This window comes from Oryzias melastigma, linkage group LG10 (assembly GCF_002922805.2).
Source record: "Oryzias melastigma strain HK-1 linkage group LG10, ASM292280v2, whole genome shotgun sequence".
Taxonomy (NCBI): Eukaryota; Metazoa; Chordata; class Actinopteri; order Beloniformes; family Adrianichthyidae; genus Oryzias; species Oryzias melastigma.
This window is the reverse complement of record NC_050521.1, coordinates 15,544,353-15,557,692: the sequence shown is the minus strand read 5'-3', so window position 1 is coordinate 15,557,692 and position 13,340 is coordinate 15,544,353. Positions and strand designations below refer to the sequence as shown.

At 38.1% G+C, this 13,340-nt stretch overlaps 2 protein-coding genes across 5 annotated transcripts in view; one reads left to right on the top strand and one right to left on the bottom strand.

The window, feature by feature from the left end:
* rgs14b (regulator of G protein signaling 14b) overlaps window positions 1-4,930 on the bottom strand; it is a 10,528-nt gene extending 5,598 nt beyond the window's left edge. The window contains exons 1-8 of one of the 2 annotated variants that reach the window (XM_036213950.1): window positions 4,771-4,895; window positions 4,244-4,431; window positions 1,593-1,614; window positions 1,281-1,432; window positions 1,089-1,181; window positions 474-617; window positions 230-403; window positions 89-155 (exon numbers count right to left, since the gene is read on the bottom strand). In XM_036213950.1, the coding sequence (XP_036069843.1) occupies window positions 89-155; window positions 230-403; window positions 474-617; window positions 1,089-1,181; window positions 1,281-1,432; window positions 1,593-1,614; window positions 4,244-4,372 (781 nt within the window). In that variant the 5' untranslated portion in view covers window positions 4,373-4,431; window positions 4,771-4,895. Of the gene's footprint in view, window positions 1-88; window positions 156-229; window positions 404-473; window positions 618-1,088; window positions 1,182-1,280; window positions 1,433-1,592; window positions 1,615-4,243; window positions 4,432-4,770 lie in introns of both variants that reach the window. The other variant, XM_024283999.2, reaches the window with a different exon arrangement.
* Window positions 4,832-13,340, top strand: part of arl3l1 (ADP ribosylation factor like GTPase 3, like 1) — a 12,521-nt gene continuing 4,012 nt past the window's right edge. Inside the window, exons 1-8 of one of the 3 annotated variants that reach the window (XM_036213952.1) lie at window positions 4,832-4,956; window positions 7,333-7,396; window positions 7,497-7,551; window positions 7,642-7,698; window positions 7,829-7,861; window positions 9,528-9,800; window positions 9,966-10,064; window positions 11,657-11,909. In XM_036213952.1, the coding sequence (XP_036069845.1) occupies window positions 7,515-7,551; window positions 7,642-7,698; window positions 7,829-7,861; window positions 9,528-9,800; window positions 9,966-10,064; window positions 11,657-11,739 (582 nt within the window). In that variant the 5' untranslated portion in view covers window positions 4,832-4,956; window positions 7,333-7,396; window positions 7,497-7,514 and the 3' untranslated portion in view covers window positions 11,740-11,909. The other 2 variants (XM_024284001.2, XM_036213951.1) reach the window with 2 other exon arrangements.

Below are 13,340 nucleotides of genomic sequence, written 5' to 3'. Positions count from 1 at the left end.
CTCTCCGAGGATCTGAAGGACATTGAACGCATCTTTAGTGACAGATGTGACAAGTAAGTGAAACTTTAAGGCACATAGCAGCTTTTACCTCCCAATGATTCTCTTTTTTGTTGAAAAGTCCTACTTGGCAAGCTGTTGGAGTCTGATCTCTTGTTCTTTATGGGACAAATTACATTTACGTTAAAAATAAAAGCATTCAGGAACACACATTTTCCAATAATCTCTCTACCTTTTTGTCGGTTGAGGGGCTACTATTGATTATTTCCTCCCACGATCCCAAGCGGGCGGACTCAGAAGAAAGTTGAGGCAGAAATTTCCCTTCTACACTCGCCAAGGTGCAGCTTTGGTACATAGGAGAGCGCACAAACCGCCTGTAGCTGTCCATCTTCATCAGTTTGAATATCTGATCAAAACAGCCAAAAGTTAGAGAAGAAAATGTGTTCTGACTCTTTGAGAGGATGGAGGTCGCTCACCTGTGCCTGAGCTTTGTTAAACATGTCAGGTGTTGGCTGCTCCAGGTCTTTTTCTTCTACCTTGGCAGTGTCGTCAATGTTTACCGAGTAGGGCGCACAGTCAGACAGGTATGTTTTGTAGATGGAGCAAGCTTTTGCTTTAAGCTGGAAACAAAAAAATAAAGATTCAAACTGAATTTTACTCTGGAAACACTGAATGATGAAAAAAACAAGACAGTTTATGCAATTTCCCTAAATTCAACTAATGAACATTTCTATGAACATCAATAAAAGTGCCCCCCAAACCCACACACACACTGACTCAAAGTATTAAATCGTTTTGTGACTTCCCTGTTAACTGTTAAAAGCGATTGCTGTGATAAAAATAAATGCTTAAAGCTCCATTTATTTTTCAGGAAGCTGACAATTAACATAAAATGATCCTTTTTTTCTAACAGCCATTACTTACAATGCAACTAAAACAATGACCTAAATGGAAAAATGACATCGAATGGAAATAAAACTGATGAACAAGAATAGAACATTTATTTTAATTGATTTAATTACATAGATAAAAGGCATTAGACGTGTGGCATCAAGATAAATACATTTAGAGACAGATTTGAAGGTTTTAACCTTTTCCAAGGACGTGGCTGGAATCTTCCTGAACTTCTCACATTCTTGCCAGAATAAAATATTTTCTGCACTCACTTCTGACTTTAGAAAGGCCTGCAGACAAACACAAATGGACATATGTCTTATTTAGAAGGAAAAAAAACAAACAAGAGTTCTCTGAGTGCAAGAATTCCACACATGACCTTAACTCACCGTAAAGTAACTGACCCCACAGGGATCCTCCAACAGCTTCTCAAACGAGACAGCCCAGCTCAGCACGCTGTTGGCAGGGCCCACGTCTCCGCCTGGAGTCCCTGGAAGGCTGGAGCTGCTGCCTCCACAACCGCGCGCGGACATGTTCAGCTCTACAACACAGCCATAAGCTCACTTCTTTATCAGTTTCCAGAGCGAAACGGCAAGAACGAGACTCAATCAGAAACTTTCGTGCACAAACATGTTGGGATTGGACAAGCCTGGCATGTACAATCCCAATGGGTTTTGTGTGTGCCGCCTATTCAGCCTTACCTCCATCTGACACTGCCTGGCTCTGTGAACACAAAGAGGAACAAGTCAGGAGGCTTCCACCACAAAACTTATGCAAACATACAATATTGTAGAGTTGTATTTATTGAAAGTGTCACATTTGATCCATTTCTATCATAGTCAACAAAACAAACTCATGCCTGAAAATGATTAATTCCAACAAAAATTCAGATGTAATGTCATCACGGAATACCATTAATAATGCACATGAATAGTTTTAGCTAAAAGTAGAGTTCGTGCTGCAGGTTGTGTTTAGGAAGTGAACAGCTGCAGGGTTTTTTTGTTGTTGCTGCTTTTTCTCCTCCCCTCTGTAACTGTAGTGCGCTCAGTCAAGGCAGTTTTCACAGGAAGTGGTTCACAGCGCTGACGCCAGCGGCTTTCATTCAGCTTTCAGACATCGCCAAAAAAAATTCACGTCTTGCAAAAGTTCGGTTTTGATTTGAGCCCTTTGATTGGGGCCGACTGCACTCTGAAAAACCTGTGTGGACAGTCGTGTCTGAACACAACCCCGATAGCAGGGCGACATACCAAAGACTGCACTTTTGATCTTCATCTGAGAACACGGCTTTGACGAGGTAGAAACAAAAATATACACACAGGGGTTTGTTTTTGAACCCTTATAATTCGATTTTCTCTTCAACAATAATTAAATGAAAAAACAATAGTCTACCCCTGATGGGCAGCAGACTTCTGCCTTTAGCTGGCCCTCCCAGCACTGAAAGAGGCTTTCAGACCAGAGCATCTCTCCAAAAAAGTTCATCAAATGGGACAAATCTGATAAGGGTCTGCCGCTCTCTTATCACAGTTGAGAGATAGATTTGTTACACAACAATAGGTGTTTTTTGCTGGAATCTGAAACTGAGACAGAACGTGAAACCTAAAGGATTCTGCTAAAATCATCATTTTCCTGTGTGGCTGATAAACTGATTTTATATTCTTTAAGCAAACAATTATTACAGAATGTTTTTTGAAATCAGGTCCTAATGAGGATTGATTGGCTTCACTTTTCTAATTGGTTAGCTAAGCATTCGTTTCTTTAAAGAGAACAAGGCAAACTGTTACTTGAAAGCCATCCTTTTGAAACGTTAAGCTTCAACCGTGTATTGTGGTGTCTTACAAAGCCTTACTTTTGCATCAAATAGTCTTTAAGTTTGTCACCACACAAGTTTTTTTGCAACAGTGAATCATGAAACGCGCTCCATGTCGCAACAATGTGTCGCAAAGAGGACGCCTTGGTTGAAACGTCTCCGCCCGGTCGTTCTTTGCTTTCGAAATTTTGAAAAAAACACCAAGAAATTGAAGTGTGACGTTTTCATAAAAGTGTGCGGCACAAGTGGTAAAGATGTTGCAATGACAAGGTCTACAAAAACTGTCTACATCTGCCTTTGTCCAAGCATGAGAATGAACTAAGAGGCATTTTCCAAAAATTATAAAGCTGGCGGGTAGTTAATGTAGTCACACATAATAATTGTTTTCGCCATTAGTTTTTCGTTAATACTAAAACATGTATTGGCCACACTTGTAATTTTTAGTATAAACTAAAATACCAACAAAAAACAACTTAAAAGAAGCTAGAAATGATTCATTTGGGCAAACCAAGCAGTTTCTAACAATACAAACACTGTTGCATTGTACAAAACACATACTTTAAGTGGCGTATACTCATATAGCGCTTTACCAACTTCTTATAAAGCCTAACCGGCTTTTCAGTCATAGTCCTATTCATCCATGTACGTCCTGATGGCGCCAGTCAATGACCACCAGCAGCAATGAGGGGCTTGGTGTCTTGCCCAAGGACACTTCAGCATATGGGCGGGAAGCGAACCTACAATCTCCCAATCAGAAAGTTGACCGCTCTACCTCTACAACATGGACTTTCTACAACCAAAAAAAATGTGAGATGATAAATGTCACTTTTTTAGCTTAAATTGTGAAAAAAAGTTTCTGACATGTTGACCATATAAGGTCAAAAGTGGGCGGGTTGTATTTGCAGCCATTTACTTTTTTAGTCTTGCTCTATGCCTCATTCAAGGAAAAAGAAAAACTTTATCCAGAGAGTTCTCCACATTTATGACGCTTAAGATTTAGAACCAGATAGAAGGGATGAGTGTAATGATTAAACCAAACCTCAACAATTCCTTTCAACTAAAGCAATAGCCGAGGCTGACTACTTCATTCAATACATCTGAAGATGCTCCTCATGTCTCATGATGGACACGCGAAGAGCATGTGCAAGCCAGCTCAGCCCACACACGACATATTGGTTTACAGACATGATTTGGTGTCTGTTTTTGGCTCAGGAAGGCCCGGTCTGTTTTTAGCAGCAACCAACTGTAGCCACACAGGATGACTGGTTCTGGAAATGCCAACAAAGTGGTGACAGGCGACACCAGCCAACACGGACAACTGCTCCGTCGTCCCTTTGATACTTTGGAATGAAGTACATCTGATGTAGGATTCAGCAAAGGTAAAATGCTAACCAAAAGCTTCCAAAATACACCAAAACTTGAAGAATTCAGAGTTACTAGAAGCCAAAATTAAGACGTAGTTGTGATGAAAAGTGGAATTCACATTCCAACAAATTGAGGAAACCTACATGACGACCTCGAGGACAAAGATTGACCCCAACTCACCAACTGACTGACTGGAATCTCTAAAGCGTTGAAGTTCTTAGCCATGGCCGCCGCTTGAACACTGAAGCGTCTTACACTATCAAAGGGCACAGCAGACTGCTCCACCCAGACTTGATGCGAACCTCTCATACCAACACTTCAAATTCATCACTTTGGTCTTCCTGTCACTTCCTGCCTGAAAGGGAAGTCTTGCCATAGCAACAAGCCACAAAAGAGGAAGTATGGTTACTATGATCAAAAGTCTTGAGAAATTCTCTGATACAGAAATTCTTGATGTACATTTGCTGAATAACTGCACTTTTCTTAGTCATTTGGCTAAATAAAATGAAGGCAGTACAGTGACTAGTGGTGAATCATGGCTGCTTCATTGGACATCACATTTCAGTCCCACTAAAGAGAATCAAAATATTCTTAAAAAGGCAAACTAGACTATTTTCTACTGCTGCTATTTAATTTACTTCAATATCATTTTATGTTGATTTATTTATTTTTTTAATGAGCAGATTTTACATAGAAAAACTCATTACCTGTTTGTCTTTCATGATGTCTGAATTCATTGTACACCATTTCTGGACACTCTTGGGCTGCTTTTGTGCTGCACCTTTTGCCAAACGAAACAGCCTTTGATAAAGTCCGCTGAAAGCCACCATTTTTGCAAAAAGGAAGCTAAGCAGCTGTGGGGGGGATGGGGACTTAAATCCATATGGACACAGGTGGGTTTGAGGAAGCTAATCCAGATATGTCAATTAGCTTCCAGGTAACTATGGTTCTTTGTTAATTAATGCATTTTATTTATATATTTATTTACTTAAAGTCAGAATTAATAAGTTGTTGCTCTTTTAAAGCCAAGCAAAAGTTACGTTGTGATGTTTATGGGACATATTTAGTATAATTATTTATTCTATAATATGATTAAATTGTTATTCTTGCTGATATTTTTATAGCCGTTTGACATATTTACACATTTGCACATAAAATGAGAGTGTGCAATATACATTTATGGATGCCTGTATAAATCCTAAGGTTTGCATGAATTTTCGGCCCTTATAAATAGAAATGCAATTAAGCAAAATCAAACGATTCACTCATTTATATTGAATATATCAGTTGTGGTGTGAATATTGGAAAAAATAAAAATAAAATAAGAGCAGCTCGTGAAGTCCACACTGTCCTGACCTTTGCCTTTCTTTCCCTAAACCCTTTCTAAGCTCTGAGGTGAAATACATGTCTATGTTGTTCTGAAAGACAGAAATAAAGCTTTATTGCCTTCAAAGCCATAGACAAAATGTTTTGAAAAAGCAAAAAAGAAACTGAAAGCAGAAACAAAGTAAAGTCTGACAAAAACCATTTTCACCAAATAAGGAAATTTAAAAGAAACTTTAAAGGAAGCCAGCATCACTGAGATCAATTAAGCAATTCTTAGGTGGCTCCCCTAAAAAAAAAAAAAAAAAAAAAACAGCTGTGAAACTCTATTAACACAAATAATTAAGAAAAACAGTTATGCAAATAAATAAATAAAAAAAATAAAATGGCACAAATTACTTTACATCCAGTAAAATAATTTAAGCATCTGAAAAAAGCTAAAAACATTCAAATATGTAGACGATTCGACACTAATGCACAGAAAAGCCACAACCACATTTCTAAAGTGACCCCACTGACATTTACCACGATATTAAAATACATTCATGTGTGAAAACTCAATTTAACATAAAAATACTCAGAGTTCTGCCAATGAATAAAAAGGCCAAGATATTGCAAAATTGAATGAACAAACATTCATAATTTAATGAATAACAATGTGTACCACATATATCTCAACTTCTAAGTTATAGCAGCATAGAAAGGCGATGCAACTGATTTGCTGTATAATTTCCAAGATGCTCCTTTTATTGACAATATGCACGGATTGATTTGATGAGTCTATATAAGCATATTTTGATAATATACCAGTTCAATGTCCTTGTGGTAGAGTGTACAGCCTGAGACTTGAATGTCACAAGTTCAAATCTTGGCCACGTTATACCAAAGACAAAAGATGGGACCCAGAGCCTCCCTGCTTGACACTCTGTCTGCAGCTCACCCCATGGCATGGGTCAAATGGGGTGAACAAATTATACAGGTGCCAGACAGCTAATGGGACTTTAACTTTTTTTTGATGGTAAATCCTCTCATAGAATGATAAAAAATAGTATAACTGGAGTAAAGTCAGTGCACAACCTATTTGTTAACAACAAACAGCTTTTAGGAAAAAAGAGCATTTAAAAAACAATGCTTTGGTTAAAAAAAGTAAAAGAAAAGTATTTTCTTGCTGCTGTTCTATAAGTAGGTTAGATGTTTTGGAACTAAGATCCATTTTAGTAGTTTGTTTTATGTAGATCTAGAATAGTTGTTACTAATCTGACCAAAGTGTATCTTTGTGCTTATTTTGTGTTACGTTAATTTTAAGCTGGATAAAGCTCCTCCCTTCCAGGCACTGAGTAGTAAACACTAAGAAAAGGATGAGCAGCAGCACCCTCTAGTGGCCACTTTGTGAATCACTTGTAAGAAATGAAGTTCATGTTTGTACATTTGACAGTTTTTGCATGAATCCTCCTACCTTCGGTGCTTTTTTTCTTGTTTGACTGCTTCATCATACTGCATGCAGCTGTTATTTTGCATAGTAAACATGTTTTTCCTGATAAAACTTTAATAGGCATCTGTCTGTGTCTAACTTTGCATGTTTCCCTGTCTCTTTACATGTGTCAGTTTGTGTGGGGAGTCTAAAGTTTTACGGTCTTTATCATTTTAAACTAAAAACCAAGCTCATGCTCCTTCAGTGGGAGTCACTGGATTAGCCTCTGTAGCCCTTTAAAACCTTATCTTGACTTTTCAAGCTTAAGCAACGTAAACTGTGATGCTATTTAGGGCTGTAAAAATGTTCACTGATGCAGCAGTGAAACACGTTTCACCTTTGGCTGTCAAATTTTTTTTCAGCATAAACAAACTGTTGGTGTTTGTTCTGTGCCGTTCTATGAAAAGAATCATTTGCATTGCTATCAGTGTTTATAATCAGCTCTGCCCAATTTTTTTGTCTCCCTAATGCAAAGATGGTCAGTTTCAGCAAAGCAGACCAGATCCTCGCACAAGTTCACAGACTGCACAGCAGCTCAGGTAAAATGAAAGCAGATAATATCGATCTTAATTATAATGTTGTTCTTGTGCTTTTATGACTGTGTACATTCAGAATAGCTAATCATATCTCTTTTATTAGGGAGTGGTGAGAACAGAGATGCTGCTTTACCTCCTGCTTGGTCAGCTTCTCTTTGGTAAAAGAAAAATCATAACTTTTCAAAACTTTCTCATAGTCTCAGTAAATATTTACCTTTAAATGATTTATTATATATCCCTCGTTTAAGGTGCGGTTTTGTCACAAGATGTCCAACAAAAATGTACGAAATGTAACAATACAGAAGGTAAGAAAAACAGATGTTAGCACTGAAATGCTCAGCTTTTGTCTGACATCAACAATCCAGGTAATTTACAAAAAAATAAATTTATGAATGTTTTTTTACTTTTTTCTGTTTGTTTGTTTGTTTGTTTTAGAAAATCCTAAGAAGACGGATTCTGGTTGTCAAGGTTAGTAAATTTGTGTTTGTGCTGTACAGACGTATTGTAATTGGCAGTCAATGATTCTGCTGGTTATCCCTCGCAAAGAGGACTTTGGTCCATGTTCATCACGGATACAGTTCAACTTTGACAGTAAAAACCAAAATCCAGGAAATGTCATAACTTGATATTTAAATCATTAATTTGAATGATGGAACAAAAAACAAATTAAATATGCAGTTCCTACTAACAGGCAGGAATTCTATTCCTCAGAGTCCCCTTCAAGAAGCTCTTCTATCATCCTCTGGTTAGCTGTATTAAGGGCTCCTATTTGAATTGGTTATCTGTAAAAAGACATCTTTCCACACCCTTAAAGATTTAGGCTCCAACCTCTCCACCACAACCAAGACCAAAGAGCTGTCAAAGGACACCCGGGACAAGACCGTAGACTTGAACAAGACTGGAATTAACCATTTTATAGAAAATAAACAGCTATGAAAGAAGAGATCAACTGTTGGAGCAATTATAAGAAGACAAAAGAAATACAAGATCACTCCCTCCACCTGGAGATTTCACCTGGTTAAGTACAAATGATCTTGAGAACGGTGAGGAAACAGTCCTGAACTACATGGGGGAACTAATCAATGACCCGAAGAGACCTGTGACCAAAGTAACAACGCTTACTATTGGTAACACATGACATCATCATGAATTCAAACCCTGCAAAGCTCCAAAACACATCCTGCTTCATCCAGCACATATCCAGACCTCTTTAAAGTTTTCCAGAAACCCTCTGGATGATCCAGAGGAGGATCGGGAGAATGTCATCTGGTCAGATGAGACCACTCACCATGTTGGAAAGAGGAAAAATGCTAAGCTACATCCCAACAACACCATTCCCATTGTGAAGCATGTGGGTGGAAACATCATGGTGTGGCACTATTTTTCAACAAGGGAACAGGAAGACGGATCCATTTTCAGGATAGGATCAATGGAGCTGTGTATGGTGAGATTTTGTTAAAAGAAAAAAAAAATCCTTCCATCATTGAAGATGAAATGTGTGGATCTTCCAGCATGACACTGATCCCACATCACCATGACAACAAAGCAGTGGCTAAGTTAAAATCGCTTTGATGTTCTGGAGTGGTTTAGACAGTTTTTGGACCACAATTCAATAGTGAATTTGTGGAGGGAATTATAAGTCTGTTTTCCTAGCAATAGCCCCAAAACATCGGAGCTCTTGAGAAGATCTGCATGGAGGAATGGACCAAAATTGCAGCTACGGTGTGTGTAAACTTACTGAAGACCTACAGGAAACCTTTGACCTCTGTCACTGAAAACCTGGGCTACATTACAAAATCTATGGAGTGAACTTTTGTTAATGGACAAATACTTATTTTCCTTTAAATTTCTTTTAAAGAAATCACACTTTGAGATTTCCTGGAATTTATCTTTATATTATCAGACGTGAAGTGCACAAATGATGAATATCTCAGGTCAAACTCGTCTTCTTAGGTGGGAGCACTTGCAGAATCAGAGGCTGACCAATACTTTTTGACCTCACTGTAGATGGTTATTCATAGTCCAGAGTGGAATAATGCTAAAAACAGGCTAAAATTTTAAGTAATTACATGCAAATGATACAACTCTGTTACATTTCTGTGATGTGTATTCTAAATGTTTGTTCTTTTGCCAGACTTCGAGCTTTGTATCAACAGCACTGAATTGAATGTGCAGGAGGGAAATACGGTCACATTCAAATGCTACCATAACTTAACTAACACAACTATGAGATTCACGTGGCTTATTGGAGACAAAAAATATCAAGACCAAGAAAAAACCCAAAACGAAAGCCTAATCGAGCTAGTTTTGACGAAGGTTCTTACTGATAAGAAAGGTGACTACAGCTGCAGAGTGAACTACGAGTCTTGTACTTGCCAGTCTGCTGCTCTAACTCTCAATGTAAACGGTATGTAGATCTTTTATTTACCCCGACTCCCTACTATCAACTTAAAATGAATGCATCATCAAAAAATGGATGCTACACTTTGAATACCAAGTACTTGAAAAGTCCATTCTCTAAATAGTCACTTTTTTGTCTTTTCCTTATAACTGCGGGCACGCCGTTTTCCAGGCAACTCCGTGATCATCTTAGTCATCTGTGGCGTTTCAGCTTTGGCCTTAGTCATCATCATGGGGGTGACTATGAAGATCAAGCTGAAGAGAGATAATGGTAAGTGTGTTTTTTTATTTCATTTTAGTTTAAAGACTCATATAAATCAATAATATAAACTCAGCATCAGCTCCTATTTGAAAAACATTTTCAAGGCTTCAAATTAGCAAAACTTCAGCTTTTATTGTTTTAAGTTTGTCCCATGAATTTTTGACCAGTTTTACAAATGTTTATAATGATGAATTTTTATGTTTGGAGCATAATATAGATAGCTCCCTGTCTAGGTGTATAGATCTCATGTTTGGGAGGCAAGCAAAGCTCAAAAGTATTCTCATCTCTGTCCAGAGTTCAACCCGATTCCACAGATCAAGGAGAAGTATAAGGAATCACAGTTGATAGAGAACTGAAGCAGTTTGACAGAAATACCACTAAAGTTTATTAAAAACCTCCATAAGATGGCAAAAAAAGCATGAAAAAAAATAGGAAATTCAAGTTTGAACAACTAAAAACATGAAATAAATGATAAATAGCCTTGATAAAATATTACAGAAGTTTGTGTCCTTTTTATTTTTGGAAATACCAGTTAAGCACCAAAATAACTTGATTTTTATAGCTTTAGTTTGAAGATTTTTGCAGCTGTACATTCTAAGGAGATAAATAAAAAATCTAAATAGGTAGATAATATCACCTTATGAGCTTCAGAGGCCAGGTAAAGAGTAAAGAACAGAAACTAAAATACATCACACAGAAAAAAAAAAAAAACAGATGAAACAAATGAGAACCAAACACAGACAAGGGGGGATTGTTGTTAAATTAACTAATATTGGTTTGAAATTTAGTTAATTTTAAAAAAGGACAAAAGTGTGGTAAGTAAAAGAATCTAGGTTAACACCAGAAGTGCCAATGTGGAGCACAAAGGACAGAAAGGTCAGATAAATACAGTGAATTTTCAAAATAAAATACAAGTTTTCATTTCAAATTTAAAAAAAAGAGAGTTTTTGTTACAAATTTGTTATTTCTAGGCTGTGCTGTGGTTAGGACTTTCGCCTCACAGCAAGAAGGCACCAATTTAAATGTTCTCCCCAGTTTTCACCTGACACTTCAGCTTCTGCCTGCAGTCCACATGCTTCACAGCTTGAGCTGATTACCCTAAATTGTGCTTAGGTGTGACTGTGTGGCGCAGTGACAGGCTGGTGACCTGTCCAGCCCACCTTCACCCATGTGACCCCATAAGGATATAGTGGGTTAAGAAAAGGAAATATGATTAATTTCCTGGGATTGTTTACTTTATGCAAAAGAGTAAACAATGTGAAAATTATAAATTTAAAGCATACAATTAGCAAAAAAAGGTACTTTTAATTTGTTAGTTTTATTCATCTATATTATATGTTTTACTTAGATTGTTCAGTTGAATTGCAACAGTTTTGTAAATTTCAAAGATCTTTTATTGTTGCCAAAACTTGAATGAATCAGAAAAATTAAACATGTTTGATTCTGGTCTATAAATTCTGTTAGCACTTGTACATCCCCAAGTTTTTTGTCTCCATGCTCAACTGAAGTTAATCTCAGTGCGGATGACTTTAACCACCTCGTCATCCTAACAGCATAATGAATGTGATTGTCATCTGTGACGCTCCTCTTCTTCTCAACAGCTCAACACAGAGAGAGGATGAAGCAGAGGGTCCAGGCTGAGCAGAATGCAGGCCAAACACCCTCCCCTCAAAGAGGATACTGAAAAAACAACCTTTCAGTCTATATGTTGTGTCTCTGCTGTTTTATTTAACCTAAAATAATAAATCAATTATTCTTTATGTAATTGAGCCCAAATTCTTTGCCTTGTGAATTTCATGAGCTGTTTTCTTGATGTATTATTTTAGTTCTATGTAATAAATAAATAAATATAAAGATGCAAGAAATGTTTTAATCTGGAGGCTGGATGGAGATTCTCAAACTAATCCTGCTGAATGCTCTGCTCACAGCAGCACACACCACACAGAGCAGCTTAACACCGGCTGGCCTGAAATGGATATATGGAGCAATAATTCCATCCACTCATCTCCAAGAGTGGGTTATAAATAGGATCTTAGAATTGAGTAATGAAAACAGATCTACTTCCCCGGTGTAACACTATGATATAATCCTTTGATGCATGCATGTGCAATTTCTCCTTTGCATCCACAGCATTCTTTTTCCCTCTCAGCCATATGGCGCATCTCCCTTTTATCTGTGAGGGAAGAGGAACGACTGTTTATTTTGCTTCCTCCTATAGCAGGTGGCTAAGAGATAATCCAGGTAAAGCCACCAGCAAAGTGGAGATGGAGGGATGGACCAAGGAGAGGGAGGTTGGAGTGGCCCTTGTATGGGTGGCTATGGCTAATTCTGGCCTCTTAATCCCAGTCCCATCTACCCTTCCCCCCTCTTCCTGCTCGCTAACCCTAAGAAGCAATTGGCGCCCAGGTAGACGTAACCACATACACACATAGCGCCTATACTAGTTTACTGAGACGGTCGGTGCCCTTTGGTTGTTGACTTTTTTGGGATTTCTGACCTGTGGATGGAGAAGTCATTCATGTGAGCTTCACTGGAGAATGTAGCTGCAGCACTTGGGCCAGGTGATAGGACAGACACCAACATGGGAGAAGCTCAAAAGGTAAGTGAGCTGATCTGCTTCAGGAGGACTTATGAAGCCGAATGTGCAGCTACAAGTGTTTGTGGTCTATAAGAGCAAGACTGAAAGGGTTTTGACAGGATTTCTGTACACCTCGGATGCATGGATTATGTCAATTCCCTGAGATTAAATCAATGCAAAGCAACAGCTGTGGATATTCCCACAGATAGCTCTCTTGGACATATAAAACACCCAGTTAATCAGTGAAAAATCTGTTGTTTTTATCCAAACGGTTAAAGCTCCGTTTGTCAATGGTGTTGCCGTCTGTGGTTGTGCAACCCGTCAGACTAATCACATTAAGCAGGGAACTATTATATGAATGGATCTCTAATCAATGCCTAATTTGAGCAAGAGATTAATCTTAGAGCTTGAGGGTGGTAGCTGAGAAGAACAGTGTTGGCTAGAGAAAAACACACAGAGAAATGTCTTCCGGACGGCTTTTTGATCTCGATTTAGAAAGAGGTCAGTAGGTTTGTCTCTGGTTTCTGATAGAGGCCATGATGGCCTCTTCTGTCTCGTTTCGACGTTTGAGGTTGCTGAGCAGGAGTCGCAGAAATAAAAAGGATCCTCACTAATGAGAAAGGAAGAGATTTTTACCAGTTAAAGGTTTTCTAATGGCATAATGTCACAAGATAATCTCCTTATGCAACTTAATTCTCCTGCTACAC